This window comes from Quercus lobata, chromosome 1 (genome assembly GCF_001633185.2).
Source record: "Quercus lobata isolate SW786 chromosome 1, ValleyOak3.0 Primary Assembly, whole genome shotgun sequence".
NCBI lineage: Eukaryota > Viridiplantae > Streptophyta > Magnoliopsida > Fagales > Fagaceae > Quercus > Quercus lobata.
In genome coordinates this window covers 52,327,255-52,342,890 of record NC_044904.1, presented here as the reverse complement: position 1 = coordinate 52,342,890, position 15,636 = coordinate 52,327,255, and the positions used below count along the sequence as shown (strand labels likewise).

Below are 15,636 nucleotides of genomic sequence, written 5' to 3'. Positions count from 1 at the left end.
TACAATGACATTGAAGCATAAGAGTTTTGGTTAATAAAAAAAATCTATTCTTTATTTTTAGAATCAATTGAAAGGTATCTCAAATAAGAAAAATCTGAAATAATAAGCTTTGAAATAACTTTTGACTGTACTATCTGGCCGGACCACACAACCAAGAATAAAATGCAATCATATCTTATATTCTTATGGAATAAATAAATTGTTATCCATTTATTCCAGTGTGTTTTCATAGTGTCTCAAACCATCACTCTTCCTTTTAGTATACACACAATACACAACATAAATAACTGAAAATCCGATAGTGCTAATGCTAATATAACTGCTATTAACATAAGAAAAAGAGCACATTGGTGGGCTCTTAAAGCCTCACTGTAGAAGCCTAGAGGGCAAGAGCTTGCTGTGATGTAATCCTCCTCCTTCTTAGGCGCTCAGCAATAATGAAGGCAAGCTCAAGAGATTGTGAGCATTGGCAGTACAGCCAATTTTTGAATTGCCTCTGTCACAGTGAAGAACAGGACCAACGGGGTAGTCTTTTCCCTTCTTCGCGGTTGTTTCAGGCACAGCTCCTCTCTTCATAATGTTCTTATCGAACCTCTCCACCTTCCTATCCGCAAGATGCCTCGAAGTTGTCTGCGCAAACATACCACAAACATTACAATTCCATCATCAAACTACTCAAATAAACAGCACTTAAAACAATATTTTGATGCGCGAACACAAATGAAATGCTCCGATTTCCTTTACATTCAAAAGACAAATTATAACAAAAATATATACATAATTTCGCTTCAAACCCCCAAATTCAGCTCGATAATTCCATATCTAGATTCCTAATTATAATGGTGTGTGGCTATTCAGATTGAAACAGTGACTATAAGATCTACGAAAACAAACATCAAAATGTGATATAAATTATAAAACCATATACTATATGTTATATAACACAATTCATCTTTCTTTATCTAAATATATCATATTAGCAGTGACTTGTAATTGCCACTTCCAAAACATCTGTTGCCATTCCCAATCCCATAATCCACGTCTCCATTCCCAAATTTGCAATACACGTCTCCTTTTATTCTCTTGTCTATCCATCTAATAAAATTAGAGTTAGAGAGTCTAACAATGATAAGGGTTTGAATTTTCTAAGCAAGCATGGAATAATAGTTGCACTGAAAAATCAAGTTGAAACAACCCTACAAATGTTCCAAAGTTTAATGGGTCCCTAAACCACTTATTAATATGTAAATACGACACTAATTAAACTTTAACTATTTGCAATATCACCACATTATTTGATCTTTCAAGAAAAGATAAAAAGTTATTAAAACACTATCTATCAATAAGCACTACTCTTTTGGTCTCCTCCTCATCCAGAAGAAAAAAAAATTCAAACTCTTTTGAAAGCTAATCTATGGCATTTAGGTTAGGAGGGAGACAGGAAATGACACATTTGTAACTCTAGATAGCCACTCTTCCACCTTAAAAATTGACAAAAGTTAACAAACATATTAGGGATTCTTTAGTCATTTTACAAGAAGGGACTTCTATGTGAAATGAACATAACCAAAATTGGGAGTTGGGACCATAGTGCACCAGAACCTGGTGATAGAGATGGGACAAAAGTTCTAGATAGAGATAAACGGTTATCATAATTCTTGACCCATGCTGAGTGAGCTCAAGACCACAACATCCATGGAGTAATATAAGAGATTAAAAAAAAATTATCACTCTAGCGTTTATTGTGCTACTGATTTTATAAGTGTGGCCCTCCCTGCCCAAGGGAGATTTTTGCTCTTCCAACCAGAAAGTCTATTTTCCATTCTCTTATATATATATATAACATTCACTCATGACTACATGGCAACAGCCAACAGGAAATCAACTACGCAGTAATATATTATAAATGCTAAACACAAAATGTTAAGAAATTGACAACCACAAGTTATTTACTATTTTTTTTTTAATGACACAGGCAGACAACCACAAATGAATGTCAACAAGATATATTTCTAAAGTTCAACAATAGTACAATACAGCTGTATAACACAACACATAGTAAACAAAAGCTGTGAACTAAAAAGTCTAGCTTTAGTCTTTGCTCTTAACTCTTCACTCTTCAGCAGTAGCAGTACACTGCCGATCACAAATTAAACACACATGGTGAGAGAGATATACCAGTGATACAGTTAAGTATAGAAGCATGGAGTCGACTGACAACCATGGACTCTAGATGAGGTGACTGGCGGCTCAAGCACTTTATCAAACACATTATGAGCAATACTTTGAAACTTCAAAATTTAAGAAAAAAGCCTTCAGATCAGAAACCCACCCACAAATAACATGTTATTACCCCCATAAAATCACAATTAATAAGAAATTACCCAATAAAATCACAATTTTAAGGACATACTTATTTGATTCAACTTAAGAAACCCACGAAACAGAAATTAAAACAGAGTTTACCTTTGTGAGAGAATGCTAGGCGTGTGAGAGAAGAGTGAAAGATAGTCCAAGAGTAAAGAAGTCGTGAGAGAAAGAGAGAGCCACCGTAAGCTGAGAGAGCTTGAGAGAAAATCGTGGGTTAAAGAGCTGAGAGAACTGAGAGAGCTTGAGAGAAATTTTTGGCTGAGAGAGCTGAGAGAGATTGTGGTTACAGTGTTTTTTTTTTTAACGTTAAAATACTTTGTAATTTTTTTAATATAATAAGGGTAAATTAGGTAATTGACATATTTAATAATTTATGTGCTCTACTCTTCCTCCAAATCTCTCCAATTTGGGGGAATTAAAAATAAGGGGTTGGAGGTAGTTGAAACCCCTCCAAACCCCTCTCCCTCCTTCCTTAAAAAACTCCCAAATAAGATAATTGAACTACTCTCCTTCCCTCTACTCTACTCCCCCTTCTTTTTTTAACATCCAAACAGGCCATAAGTTAAAAGTTACATCAAAAACTGATTCTACTCTTACATAACAAGTCTATTTATAATCTTTAACTACTAGGGAATAACCTAGATAACAGTTACATCTAGGTAGGCTATTAAGAAGTCAAAGTAAGGGGCTGCCTGACTGCCCTAAGAGTTCAGAAATGGTGGCTGGTTGTTTTGGCTTAGGAGTAGAGGGTGACTGGTTGACAGTCCTTAAGAGTAGGGGTTGGTTGGTTGGCTGGCCTAATGTAGAGGGTGACTAGATCACTTCTGACTTGTCTTGATACATGTCAAGCTCAGAGAAGCTGAAAATCTTTGTGGTTAAAATTTCTGGCTTAAGGGAAGATGTTACCATCTAGAAATGGGAACATTTCTGCTTTTTTATGCTTGCTTGGGAAAACATCTTACAGCTACAGAAACATGACGCTTTAAAGGGGATATGATAAATTTAGTAGGCATACTAAAAAACCTAGGAAATAAAGTAAAAATTTGTTATGCATAGGGAATATAAACTACAATTATCTTATCTTTTTGAAAGAGATGCTTAACGTGCCACATGCAACTAATCAAGTATTGAATGGACACTTTTCTTTTCATAGTCTAAATAATGGCAAATGTGGTCTTCTTTGATTTATGCACAAGGAAGTAGTTATGCCTAATAACTATCGGTGAGCCACAGGACGTGAGAAACCAATTTATTTGATTTTTATTTCTATTTTCTTTTGTTCTGCTTCTCTTTTTTCCCCAGAAAATATAGTCGGATAAAAATTTCCTAAGTCTTATTCTTTATAGTACATGGAGGGAGGGAGAATCATGTAAAAGATTTAATATTAGCAATGGCATTAATGAGTTTCAGGAAACTTAGTACCAAATAATGTACATACATACATACATACATACATATATATATATTACCCATACATTTATTGGATTGCTTTTTATTCCTTTTGTTTCATTTCTATTAACAATAAATCTGGTTTTCATGTTTGGCATTCAGAAAATATTTTGCAATCTATGCAGACACTTGCTTTGCAAGTTTTGGTGATAGAGTAAAAATCTGGATTACAATTAATGAGCCCCTTCAAACTGCTGTGAATGGATATGATGTGGGGGGATTTGCTCCTGGAAGATGTCAAGGTTCTTCAATAGAACCATATTTGGCTGCGCACCACCAGATCTTGGCCCATGCAGCAGCTGTTTCAATATACAGAAGCAAGTATAAGGTATGCTGTTCAATTATGTATTAGTGATTGAGAACTTTGTCTTCTAAATAAGGATGGTGTGGTTTTAGAGCTTAGTCTGCTTGGCGTTTCTCTTTATCAAGCTTTGTCTTCTCTTGAGCATTGTAATTTTTAGAGTTTGATTGTAATTCTCTCTGAGTACACCCCTGGTGTATTTAGTTTTGTTTTTATTAATAAAATTTTTTGTTACTTGTCAAAAAAGAATCAAGGTTTGTCATTATGTTCTGTAAATCATAACGATTAATATATTATGCCAAGAAAACTTAAGTAGTTTTTTTTTTTTTTGCACCATCCAGGATTACAGACATTACGGGTTATTACTTCTAATGGTTTCCAAACTTTTGTCCTCATCTGCTCAGTTTTACTGCCTATTGAAAAGAATGTGAATAAATTCATAACAAATTAGAAGTGATTAAAGCTGCCTAAAGTATCACCCTGGAGATATTTGTGGTTAGTATATATTAAATGGAGGCTATGGTTTTTGGTTTATTTGGAATAAGTTGGGTTATGCCAAAGTCTGCTGTTGAGCTTCTTGCTTGCTGGCAAGGTTGATTGGTCACCATCATAATGGATATATATGGATTGTTGGTGTGGTGTATTGGGAAGGAAAGAAATAGTAGGTGCTTAGAAGATAGTGAGTGTTCTATGTTTGATCTCAAGTTATTCATTTTTTAGAACCTTATTGGACTGGTTGTCAGTGTGGAGACCATTCCTTTTCTTCAACTTTGGATTTACTTGATTTATGTAATTTTTGTATTTGATTTGTACATACCCCTGTATACTCTCTATGTACTTGGGATTCTCATTTTTTATATCAATAAATCTTTATTACTAATCAAATATATATATATATATATATATTAAATGGAGGCATCTCCTCGTCTCTCAGCTATGCACCTATGGCTAATATCATAGACCAAGGTCATATGGTATTTACCATTGACCTGGAACCTCATATTATTAAAGGATGCATCTTTGCTGGGTAATTAATGTAATAGTCATTATATCTTTCTTTTTTTTGATAAATAAGAAAGATGTATATTCAAGAAACTACCCCATGAAAACATAAGGTAGAGCAAAGAGTACAGAGAAAGAAACAAAAAGAAGAAGAAAAAGACAAGAAAACAAATGGAAAACAACAAAGAGCTAGTTACAAAGGAGAGAACTAAGGAACAAAGGGAGAGAGTCACTAGAGGTGAGTCCCCAAGCCCTAGACCAATCAAAGAGAGAACCACAAAAATAAGCAAGCAATTGGTCATCGGATTTGTCCCTGTCCTCAAAAGTCTGCCAATTTCGCTCCCTCCAAATACACCACATTAGGCACATCGGAGCTAAATTCCAAATGCTAGAAGAGTGCTTTCCAAACCAATTCCACCAACCGAAAAGCATATCTGCAACCGATCTAGGCAAGACCCAAGAAATCCCAAAGGATCTAAACACCAAGCTCCACAACTGATAAGCTTTTTCACAATGGAGAAGCAAATGATTCACCGTCTCCCCATTACAACGACACATAATGCACCAGTCAACAAAATCAAAGCCTCTACATCGCAGAATGTCCCCTGTAAGAATCTTCTCCCAAGTTGCAGTCCAAACAAAGAAAGAGACGTGCGTAGGAGCCTTAACCTTCCAAATACCTTTCCAAGGAAAGATAATAGGCAAGGGGCTTCGAAGCCTATCGTAGAACGAGCGGATGTTAAAATCTCCTTTCTTCGACAATTTCCATATCAAACGGTCACCTTGCTCAAATTGAGGTAAACTAGAAGCCAAGGTGTGAAGGAAATCATCCACATCTCCCATCTCCCAATCATTAGGATCCCTAAGTAAAAGAACCTTCCAGCTTCTTCGAGCCTTGGTCCCCAACCGTTCGAGAGACGAGGCCACAGAAGCCTCTCTATTAGTGGCAATCCCATACACTACCGAGAAGGATAGGTGGAGTGGTAAGTCCCCACACCACTGATCTGTCCAAAACTTCACTCTATTCCCCACCCCTACCTCAAACCGGATATATTTGCTAAAAACCTCCCAACCTTTTCGGATACTTCTCCATAGACCACATCCATGAACACCCCTACCTAGCTTGGAAGACCATCCCCCCCCACTCTTCCCCAAACTTCAAAGCTACGACCCTCCTCCAAAGACGAGTCTCCTTAACCCCAAACCGCCATAACCATTTTCCTAATAAGGCTCTATTAAAAGTAGTTAACTTCCTTATCCCCAAACCTCCATTAGCCTTAGGAGCACACACCTTATCCCACCCCACCAAATGAACCTTCGAATCCCCCCACATGAAGTCCCTCTGGATCTTCTCAATCTTATTAGCCACATGCGAGGGGATAGTAAAAAGAGATAAATAGTAAGTAGGAAGACTAGAGAGCGTACTCTTAAGAAGAGTCAGTCTACCTCCTTTTGACAAATACAACTTCTTCCACCCGGCCAACTTCCTATTAATTTTCTCCAAGATAGGATTCCAAATAAAAGGGGACTTATGGGAAGCCCCCAACGGCATACCAAGGTAGGTCATAGGCAAAGACCCAATCCGACAACCAAGAATCTCTGCCAAGGTATGAACATTATTAACCTCCCCTATTGGAACCATCTCACTCTTCAAGGCATTAACCTTCAAACCTGTCACAGCCTGAAAACAAAGGAGAAGCATCCGCACATAAAGGATCTGCTCTATTTCCGCATCACAGAACAGGATAGTATCATCTGCAAATAGAAGATGCGAGACACATTCCCCTTCACCCCGACTCCCATCAGCCTTAAAACCCCTGATCAAGCCAGCACCTTCAACTTTTTTCAACATCCTACTTAAGACCTCCATCACGACCAAAAACAACATTGGAGAAAGCGGGTCTCCTTGTCTCAAACCCCTCGAACTCCCAAAAAAATCAGCTGGAGCCCCATTAATCAAAATAGAAAACTGGACGGTAGAAATACAAATGCGAATCCATCTACACTTCTCCCCAAAGCCCATTCTCTTCAAAAGATCTAGAAGGGCCTCCCAATTCACATGATCGTAAGCTTTCTCAATGTCTAGCTTACAAATCACCCCCGGGATCTTACTCTTTACTCGACTGTCAACACACTCATTGGCAATAAGAACTGAGTCAAGAATCTGTCTTCCTCCCACAAAACTATTCTGAGACTCAGAAATCAATTGATCTAAAACCCGTTTCAAACGATTTGCCAAAACCTTAGACAAGATCTTGTACAAGCTCCCTACCAAGCTAATAGGCCTGAAATCTCAAATATTAGAAGCATCATTCTTCTTAGGAATAAGGGCTAAAAAGGTAGCGTTCAAAGATTTCTCAAACTTACTATGATAATAGAACTCCTCAAAAACTGCTAGAACATCACTTTCCACCACTCTCCAACAATGATGGAAAAAAGTCATAGAAAAACCATCTGGACCTGGAGCTTTATCTCCAGCCAGCTCATTAACAGCTAGAAGAATCTCCTCCTTCTCAAATCTCCTTTCAAGCCAACCCCTCTCCGACCCATCTATCTGATCAATCTCCAAACCTTCCACAAAAAGCCTCCACTCCTCTGTCTCCTGATACAAATTTTTATAAAAATTTACTACTTGGGCAGCCACCTCGGATTCCTCCTCATAAATCACCTCATCCACCTCCAAAAAACTCAGATGATTAAACCTTCTACAGGAATTAGCCACCTTATGGAAGAATTTAGTATTATTATCTCCTTCCTTAATCCATAGCATCCTTGATTTCTGTCTCCATGAAATTTCCTCCAAGGAGAGAAGTTTCTCAACTTCAGATCTCACCGCAACTCTCTCACATGTCTCTGCATCAGAGAGGCCAAACTCCCCTTCCTTGGCATCTAATAACTTCAAAGCCTCTAATAATTGAGTCTTTTTGCGTCCGACATGACCAAACTCCAACCGATTCCACTGAACGATGTCTTCTTTCAAAGCCTTCATCTTTTTGGCAAACACAAAACTAGGAGTACCAGAGAAAGAATGCCGATTCCACCAAGAATGCACTCTATCAGTAAACCCTTCCGTTTTTAGCCACATATTCTCAAACCTAAAAGGGCTTTTCCCCCTCGCCATTCCCCCTATTTCCACTAGAATTGGGAAATGGTTTGAAATAGGACGAGGTAAAATCCGTTAAATCACATCCGGATAATGTTCCTCCCAATCGGGAGACACCAAAACTCTGTCTAACCTAGACATCGAGGGCTGATTCGATCCGCTAGACCAAGTATAGCTCCCTCCCTCCAAAGGCAAGTCTATCAAATGAAGATCCTCAATGAACTCTGAAAACAATTCCATAGCCGGAGTAAGACGAGAATTTCCCAACCGTTCACTAGGGAAACGAACAATATTAAAATCCCCGATACAACACCAAGGGACGTTCCAGAAATGATGAACACCTACCAACTCGTCCCACATTAGCCCCCTCGCATTGTTATCAACTGGGCCATAGACCCCAGAACACGCCCAAATGAAGCCGTCTCCCAACCCTTGCCACCGAACAGACACAGAAAAAGAACCCACCAAAAACTCCAACCTCTCTAAAACCCTACTATCCCACATCAACAACACCCCACCGGCCGTCTGGACTGCATCTAAAGCCACCCAATCCACATAAGGACAACTCCACAGGCTGCCAACCATCTGTCTGTCCAGACCAGAAAGCTTAGTTTCTTAAAGGCAGATTACATCACACTTCCACTCACGCAATAAATTTTTCACTATCGAACGTTTCCGAATGTCATTCAGACCCCTAACATTCCAAGAAAGAATTTTTAAATTCATAAAGACATGAATTCCCCAACTGATAAATTAGCTCAGCAGCCAGCACACTACCTGCCATCATAATTAACCGAAGATTGCAAATTCCTCAGTTCTCTCTTCCCCTTATCCTTATAGATGACAACTTTTCTAGAAGCTGTTACTTTCCTGTTCAACACTTTGGCAGCCTCCGTCTCCTTCTCAATCTTTTGTAACAAAGCAATGCATAAATCCTCATGTCGGCTCAAAGGCAGCCCCACCAATTTACTAAAACTAGGAAGCCTGTTCTTTACCCATCTAGAAATATCCAACATATTCTCACACTCCACAGTCTCATTACCACAATTCAATTCAGCTGACGAAGGTAATCCAAAGGGAGTGTTAGACAACAGAGGTATAGATAAACTTTCCTCTCCACCCAAACCCATGTCTGGACTAATCAATCCTTCCACCGCCAAAGCACTCACCCCAGGGACAACACACACTGTCTTTGTGGGTATCACTGCCAGACTGGGTTTCTCAAGATCAAGGACAGCTTCCGTCCTAACAATGGCATGACTCTCCCAGCCACCTTTATCCCCATCATTGTTACCCAATACCACAAGCCCAGCCCGGTATAAGCTCAAGAAGAAATCAGCTAAAAAGCATTCAACCGGTGGCCGGGAAAACCCCTTGATTGACTTACCCGGTGTCACCATGGGATCATCGGAGCTATTTCCGACGAAGAAGGTTCCGGCGGCCTTGCCTGGTGGTAACGAAGGCACGACGGCACTAGTTCCAGCAGCGGAGGAGCCATTGGCCATAACCGGAGGCTCGTCGGAGCTGGTACCGGGTAACCAAGGCTCATCGGAGTTGGTACCGGCGGAGAATGGGCCGTCGGCCACCAACGGGACTGCTGCGCACTGGACTGACTCTACTGGCTCGAGATCGAAAGGCTGGGAGAAGATCTTGGGGTGCGCCAGTGTCCACGGGGGCTGGGCTGATAATCCTTCTCCAGTCAGAGAACTCTCACCCACTTCAAAAAGACTTGAGCCTGAGAAAACTGACTGAAAATGGCCCACACCAGCTTCGGTCACCACTGGGCTTGTACCTAGGCCCAAAGCTGGGTTATTTGCAGCCTGGTTGGTTCCCAGTGGAACCCATTTAAGGGTCTTAGAAGCTTCTTCATTGCATTTCCAATCTCCTGCCCGTATATCGCCTCTGATCTTCATATCTCCTCTTTTCTTTCTAACCCAGAAAACCCGCCTCCTCCCTGTCACATCAACCTCCACGACAAGACCTCTCCCTGTCCAGCAAGATCTCCTAACTTCACTCCTCCTCCCCTTTTCATAAACTTTTGAATTCAAACACAGACTTGGACTTGGGAAACGTATCCTATCTGCCAGATTTTGCTCACCTACCTCTACCACCTCATTAATACGTTGCTCCATCCTCACCCCTCCCACCACCTCCTTCTTATCAGACTTACCCACCGGAAAATCCCCTGCTTTTGCCCCTGCAATTCTCAGATTCAACTCCATTTTCTCCTCTCCTAACTGAGTAACCTTCCCCTTAGCTGTGAATCCTAGTTGCTTAAGATTCTTTCTATCCTCTGTTCTTCCGTGAAAACCTTGCACAACTTCAGCAAAAGTTCTAGAATATTGAGCCTCCAAGTTATGCCTCCGCACCTGAGGAATGAACTTAGGAAGACCTTTTCCACCCACCGCATAATGAGAAGGGTTCAACAATTTTCTTAGTTCCAGACCAAAAGCCCTCCAACCATTTCTCTCTTTGCCTTCCGGAATAATAAGCGACCTCCTAGGCCCTCCAGCTTTGAGTTCAGTCAACAGCAAGAACTGACCAGAGGAGTTAGAGCTCCATTGCAGAGTAAAAGCAGTGTCACCTTCTCTAAAAGTAAAAAACTGTTTGGAGTTCACCCCAACGACAAGATGTTCAATGTTAAACATCAACCATTGTGCTGCATTCTTGCCCATAAAAACAGATCTCATAAAGAATATACCCCTCAAAAATCCTTAACAAGAAATAACGGCCCCCTTCCTCTACTACTAACTGAAAAAATTTGGACTCAATGATGAAACTACGAACCCCCCCCCCCCCCCCATGCAGAAAGAATGAAGAGAAAAGCACTGTTCACACTTCCTTTCCTAGTTTCTATTCAGAAGTTAGTGATTAATAGTCATTATATCTTTACTGAGTAAACGTATTTTCTGTATCATCCTTTACAAAGAGTCTCAGCAAAGACTGACTAAAATAGCATTGATGTGAGAGAATAAGCATCAGAGACCATATTTAAACGATGTCAGGATGGAACAAAAACTAGGTTTGCTAAATATACTTCTGTTGTCACTCTCTTTGTTTGGTTATATTGGCTGTGCTTTAATACGTTCCAAGACCCAGTGCTTTTTTTTCTTTTTTTAATTTTATGGTTGGGGGTAAGGGAATTAAAACCCTAGACATCTCCATTGTAAACACCAAGAGTACCCAGACCACAGTGTTACAATGTAGAAGACAAATGATTTTGTCTTTCCAAAGTTCCATCATAGATTGAATTTCATAAGTTGCCTGTACAGTTACTGTTTTTCTGGTCATCAATAAAATTGCCATTTGTGCTCTTTAATCATTAGAAGAATAACATCCATTTTTTGCTCTTGCAATCCTTGTATTTATTCCAGGACAAGCAAGGGGGACAAGTAGGCTTGGTGCTAGACTGTGAGTGGGCAGAGGCTAATTCAGAAAAAAATGAAGATAAAACTGCTGCAGCAAGACGTCTTGATTTTCAGCTTGGATGGTACTTCCCTTTTGATCAATTTTACAGTTAAACTCTTATCATTTAGTTTCTTGGTGATGTTGCATCTTAATTGAAAATACATAGGATGCTTATGTTTGCACCAATAAGAAACCACAATTTATGGGAAGTTCTTTTCATTAATTTGCATTAACTAAAACTTTTGGTTTAATTTTATGGTTTTAATTTTTATATGAAATGAAACATTATTTCCTTATCCAAATATACTAACTTGGATCTCCTAAGAAAACTTTGGGTCTTGTTCTTTTTAATTACCTAAATAGCAATATTTATGTAAATTCTAAATCAATTTATGGGATTGTAGTATGAAACAATGACCACTTTCCATCTCTCTCTCTCTCTCTCTCTCTAAAAAAAAAAAAGCTGGCATTTGTGCATCAGACTAATAATGTGCTTGATGAATAAAGCCTGCTTAAGTCAATAAACCTATGAGATCCTCACAACTTTGTTGGATCACTTCAATAATTATTAGTTTCATGTATTGTATTGTAAATCACTGGACTTGCAATGTTAAACAGTTACTTTGGGGAGGGACTGGGATGAGTTATATAAGAAAGGATTAGTTTGCTAAAAATGACTCTTCAACCTCTTCAATGTCAATTTAAGTAAATTGGTTGAAATGACAAGATCAACCATGAGGAATACAAAATGTAGATATGCAAATTAGTATGTATGTTTGAGATTATTGCATGTCTGTCATACATCATACTACAAATGCCATTTATCTCAGTTTTATATATAAATAACACTTTTTGGAAACATATTTAATGATAAATTTTGTGGAATACTCCACAAAATGTACCATCTAATGTTCATAGGTGTAGATATTGTAATTCTTTTATTTAAAAAAAATAATAATAAAATAAAATAAAACCAAGCTCTGGTCTGGTTTAACCCTTTTAATATATAGGAAATTATACAGAAAATAATTATAGAATATCTGAGTTTCACCAGTTGGATTCTTTTGGCATGAGATTAGCAAAATTTTAAAACAATGGTAAGTTATATTAGACTGGGTTTCACCAGTTGCTCTCAGTTATGCTTTGTATGTTTGTCTTGGAATATATTTCGATCATTCAAAGATCCATTCTTCTTGCCCTTCAGATTATTAACTAGCTTCAATTAATGCTGGAACAGGTATCTGCATCCAATATACTTTGGAGACTATCCTGAAGTTATGCAAGAAAGGCTTGGAGATCGGCTTCCCAAATTTTCAGAGGAAGAAAAGGATTTGCTTAGGAACTCAATCGACTTTGTTGGTCTGAATCACTATACATCAAGGTTTATTGCTCATGTACCAGATAGCCCTGAAGAAGGCGATTTCTATAAAGCCCAAGAGATGGAGAGAATTGGTAAACGTGATACTACCTAGTATTTCATACTCATATTATTTTTTATGAGATCTTATTATTTCATAGAAAAACTTATGTTGATGTCTAATGTTCTTGCTTTATCAACAGTTGAATGGGAAGGGGGTGAGAAAATTGGTGAGAAGGTATGATTCCTCTCTCTCTCTTGTTCGCAGATACAGACCTTGCAGTGTTTATGAGCATGCATATATCTTTAGATTGTCTCTGGTCTGCTGAAAGATTTTATGTGGCAGGCAGCATCAGAATGGCTTTATGTTGTTCCTTGGGGCATTCGGAAGGTTCTCAATTACATAGCACAGAGATACAATAATCCTCCAATATACGTGACTGAGAATGGTATAACGTGGACATTTACCATCAGAAGAAAAACGGTTTATATTTTCAATAGATTTTCTTTGTAGAACTCTTATAGATGCACGCATAGTTGCTAATTGGATATTTCTAGGTGACCTTGCTTTTCCAATTTGGCTGGTACAGAATAATAGAACCTTAAACACTCACTTCTATAAATTAAGATATGATCAAGAAATATTTTGGGTTGATAAGATCTCTATTTATTGGTGGAAAATTACTTAATGCATCCATGTTAGGTGTCCCTCAGATAATAGTGCTGAAGGATATTTTCAATTATGCTAAAGTGCTCTTCTTTCACTTTCTCTGAACCTTTTTTCCACAACACATACAGGTATGGATGATGAAGATAATGAAACTTCTCCACTTCATGAGATGCTCGATGACAAATTGAGAGTTGTTTACTTCAAAAGATACCTTGCTGCTGTTGCTCAGGCAATCAAGTTGAGTTACTTCATTATATCATATTCTGTTTCAATTCCTGTCAAATAATAAACTGGTTCATTCATATTCTTCACTTGCAAGTACTTGTTAAATTGTGCACTAAGCCAATTATTTGATGCCTGCTAATTATGCCAATGTTTGTCTATGTGCATCACCATTCATCTTTATTTTATCAGAGCTAAGTAGTCAACTGATTAATCCTAAATTTTGAATCTGTGCTACCATTACATGCTCGAATAAATAAATAAATAAATAAGGGGGTATGGGCTAGAAGAAGTTTGGCCACTAATTGCCATTTGAATTTTGATATTGCAATGAAAATACTCACCATTTAGAAATTGAAATTAGGTAAGCAAAATGCCTGTATGGTTGTATTTTCATAAAAGAGAAAACATTTTATAGAGAATAAAAAGGAAACTCAGAAACATTATGTTATTGTTACAATGATTTTTTTTTTTTTTCCTTAAAACTGAAAACAAAACAAAACAAGGAACAAAAAGAAATATCATTTTGATTTTCTGTGAAAAGTGGCTGTTTTCAAAACCATTACTTGGAAAATGTGTTTGGTAGCACATTTTTGCACTGTTTTCTGTTTTCGTGAATTTTATTTTTAGAAACAGGAACCAAACAACCCAAAAAACTCTTGTAGGTATCTAAATACATGTACAGATTTGTAAGAACTTTTATCAACTACATTACACAAAATAGGTTCACTGGCTGGCTCTAGTTCGTTTTTGTTTTACCAGAGATAAATACAAATTGGCCTTTATAAAGTTAGCTTTCATCTTACACTACTTGTCTAAACAGAGACTCTCTTATGCTTTTTTGTTTTGGTCAAACAAATGTGTTATAAAATCAATTTTGTTTATTGGATTTCTTGGACAGGGATGGAGTAGATGTCAGAGGATATTTTGCATGGTCATTACTAGACAACTTTGAGTGGGCTCAAGGTTATACCAAGCGTTTTGGTTTGGTTTATGTTGATTACAAAAAGGGGCTCTCTCGGCACCCTAAGTCTTCTGCTTATTGGTTCTTGCGGTTCTTGAAAGGTGGTGAAGGGAAAAATGGCAAGAAAGACTAATTGACTTGTGCCAGTCTTCAATTAATTTTTGAAGCACATATAAAAAGCCTGGTCTTACAAATTGTCCAAACCTACTTGTGCTTATTAAAAGTGTTTGCAATTGAGTTTTTAGCCATAAAGGACTTTAGGATTTGTAAACTTGTGATCTTCATATCCTGTCCATGCAAAGAGAGAAAAAGTTTGCCTTATATCCTATATAAGTTATATCCCGTCCAGTACTAGTGATGGTTCCCAAAGTGATGGTATCCAATACACTTGTTGACCAATGTGCAAATTGTGGCTAAATGTGTATCTCCATAGAACTCTAAAGAGCCTTTTTGGGGTGTAATCCAACTTTAGCCTATTTGAGTTTTTAACTTTTTTTTTAATACTATTTATGAGTCTCATTGTACTATTCAGCAGGCTTTTAGCTTTTTTTCTACCATACTTTCAACAAAAAAATTTTCAGCTTCAATTAAATAAACTATTCACAAAGAGATTATCTATTAGGTCATAATGAATCACCACCTGATAGGTCATAATGAATCATCAGTGGGGCAGTAGAGCCTATATAATGCTGCATATCCTGATCCACGAATCAACTCACACCATTAGTCAAACATGAGCACAGTATGATGTATTAACCAAGTTCACACTTCTGTTCAAGATTCTGCATAT

At 37.9% G+C, this 15,636-nt stretch overlaps 1 protein-coding gene and 1 long non-coding RNA gene across 2 annotated transcripts in view; one reads left to right on the top strand and one right to left on the bottom strand.

Moving 5' to 3' along the window:
- Positions 1-15,373, top strand: part of LOC115992084 (beta-glucosidase 42-like) — a 35,770-nt gene extending 20,397 nt beyond the window's left edge. The window contains exons 7-13 of the mRNA XM_031116136.1: positions 3,922-4,147; positions 11,600-11,715; positions 12,871-13,085; positions 13,194-13,228; positions 13,337-13,439; positions 13,789-13,897; positions 14,784-15,373. Coding sequence (XP_030971996.1) covers positions 3,922-4,147; positions 11,600-11,715; positions 12,871-13,085; positions 13,194-13,228; positions 13,337-13,439; positions 13,789-13,897; positions 14,784-14,979 — 1,000 coding nt within the window. The 3' untranslated portion in view covers positions 14,980-15,373. The remainder of the gene's footprint in view (positions 1-3,921; positions 4,148-11,599; positions 11,716-12,870; positions 13,086-13,193; positions 13,229-13,336; positions 13,440-13,788; positions 13,898-14,783) is intronic.
- Positions 157-2,591, bottom strand: LOC115992093. Its single transcript, XR_004092418.1, has 2 exons — positions 2,467-2,591; positions 157-630 (listed from the first exon to the last, which is right to left on the bottom strand). It is a non-coding gene; the product is annotated as an uncharacterized LOC115992093 (long non-coding RNA).
- Positions 15,374-15,636: the final 263 nt, after the last annotated feature.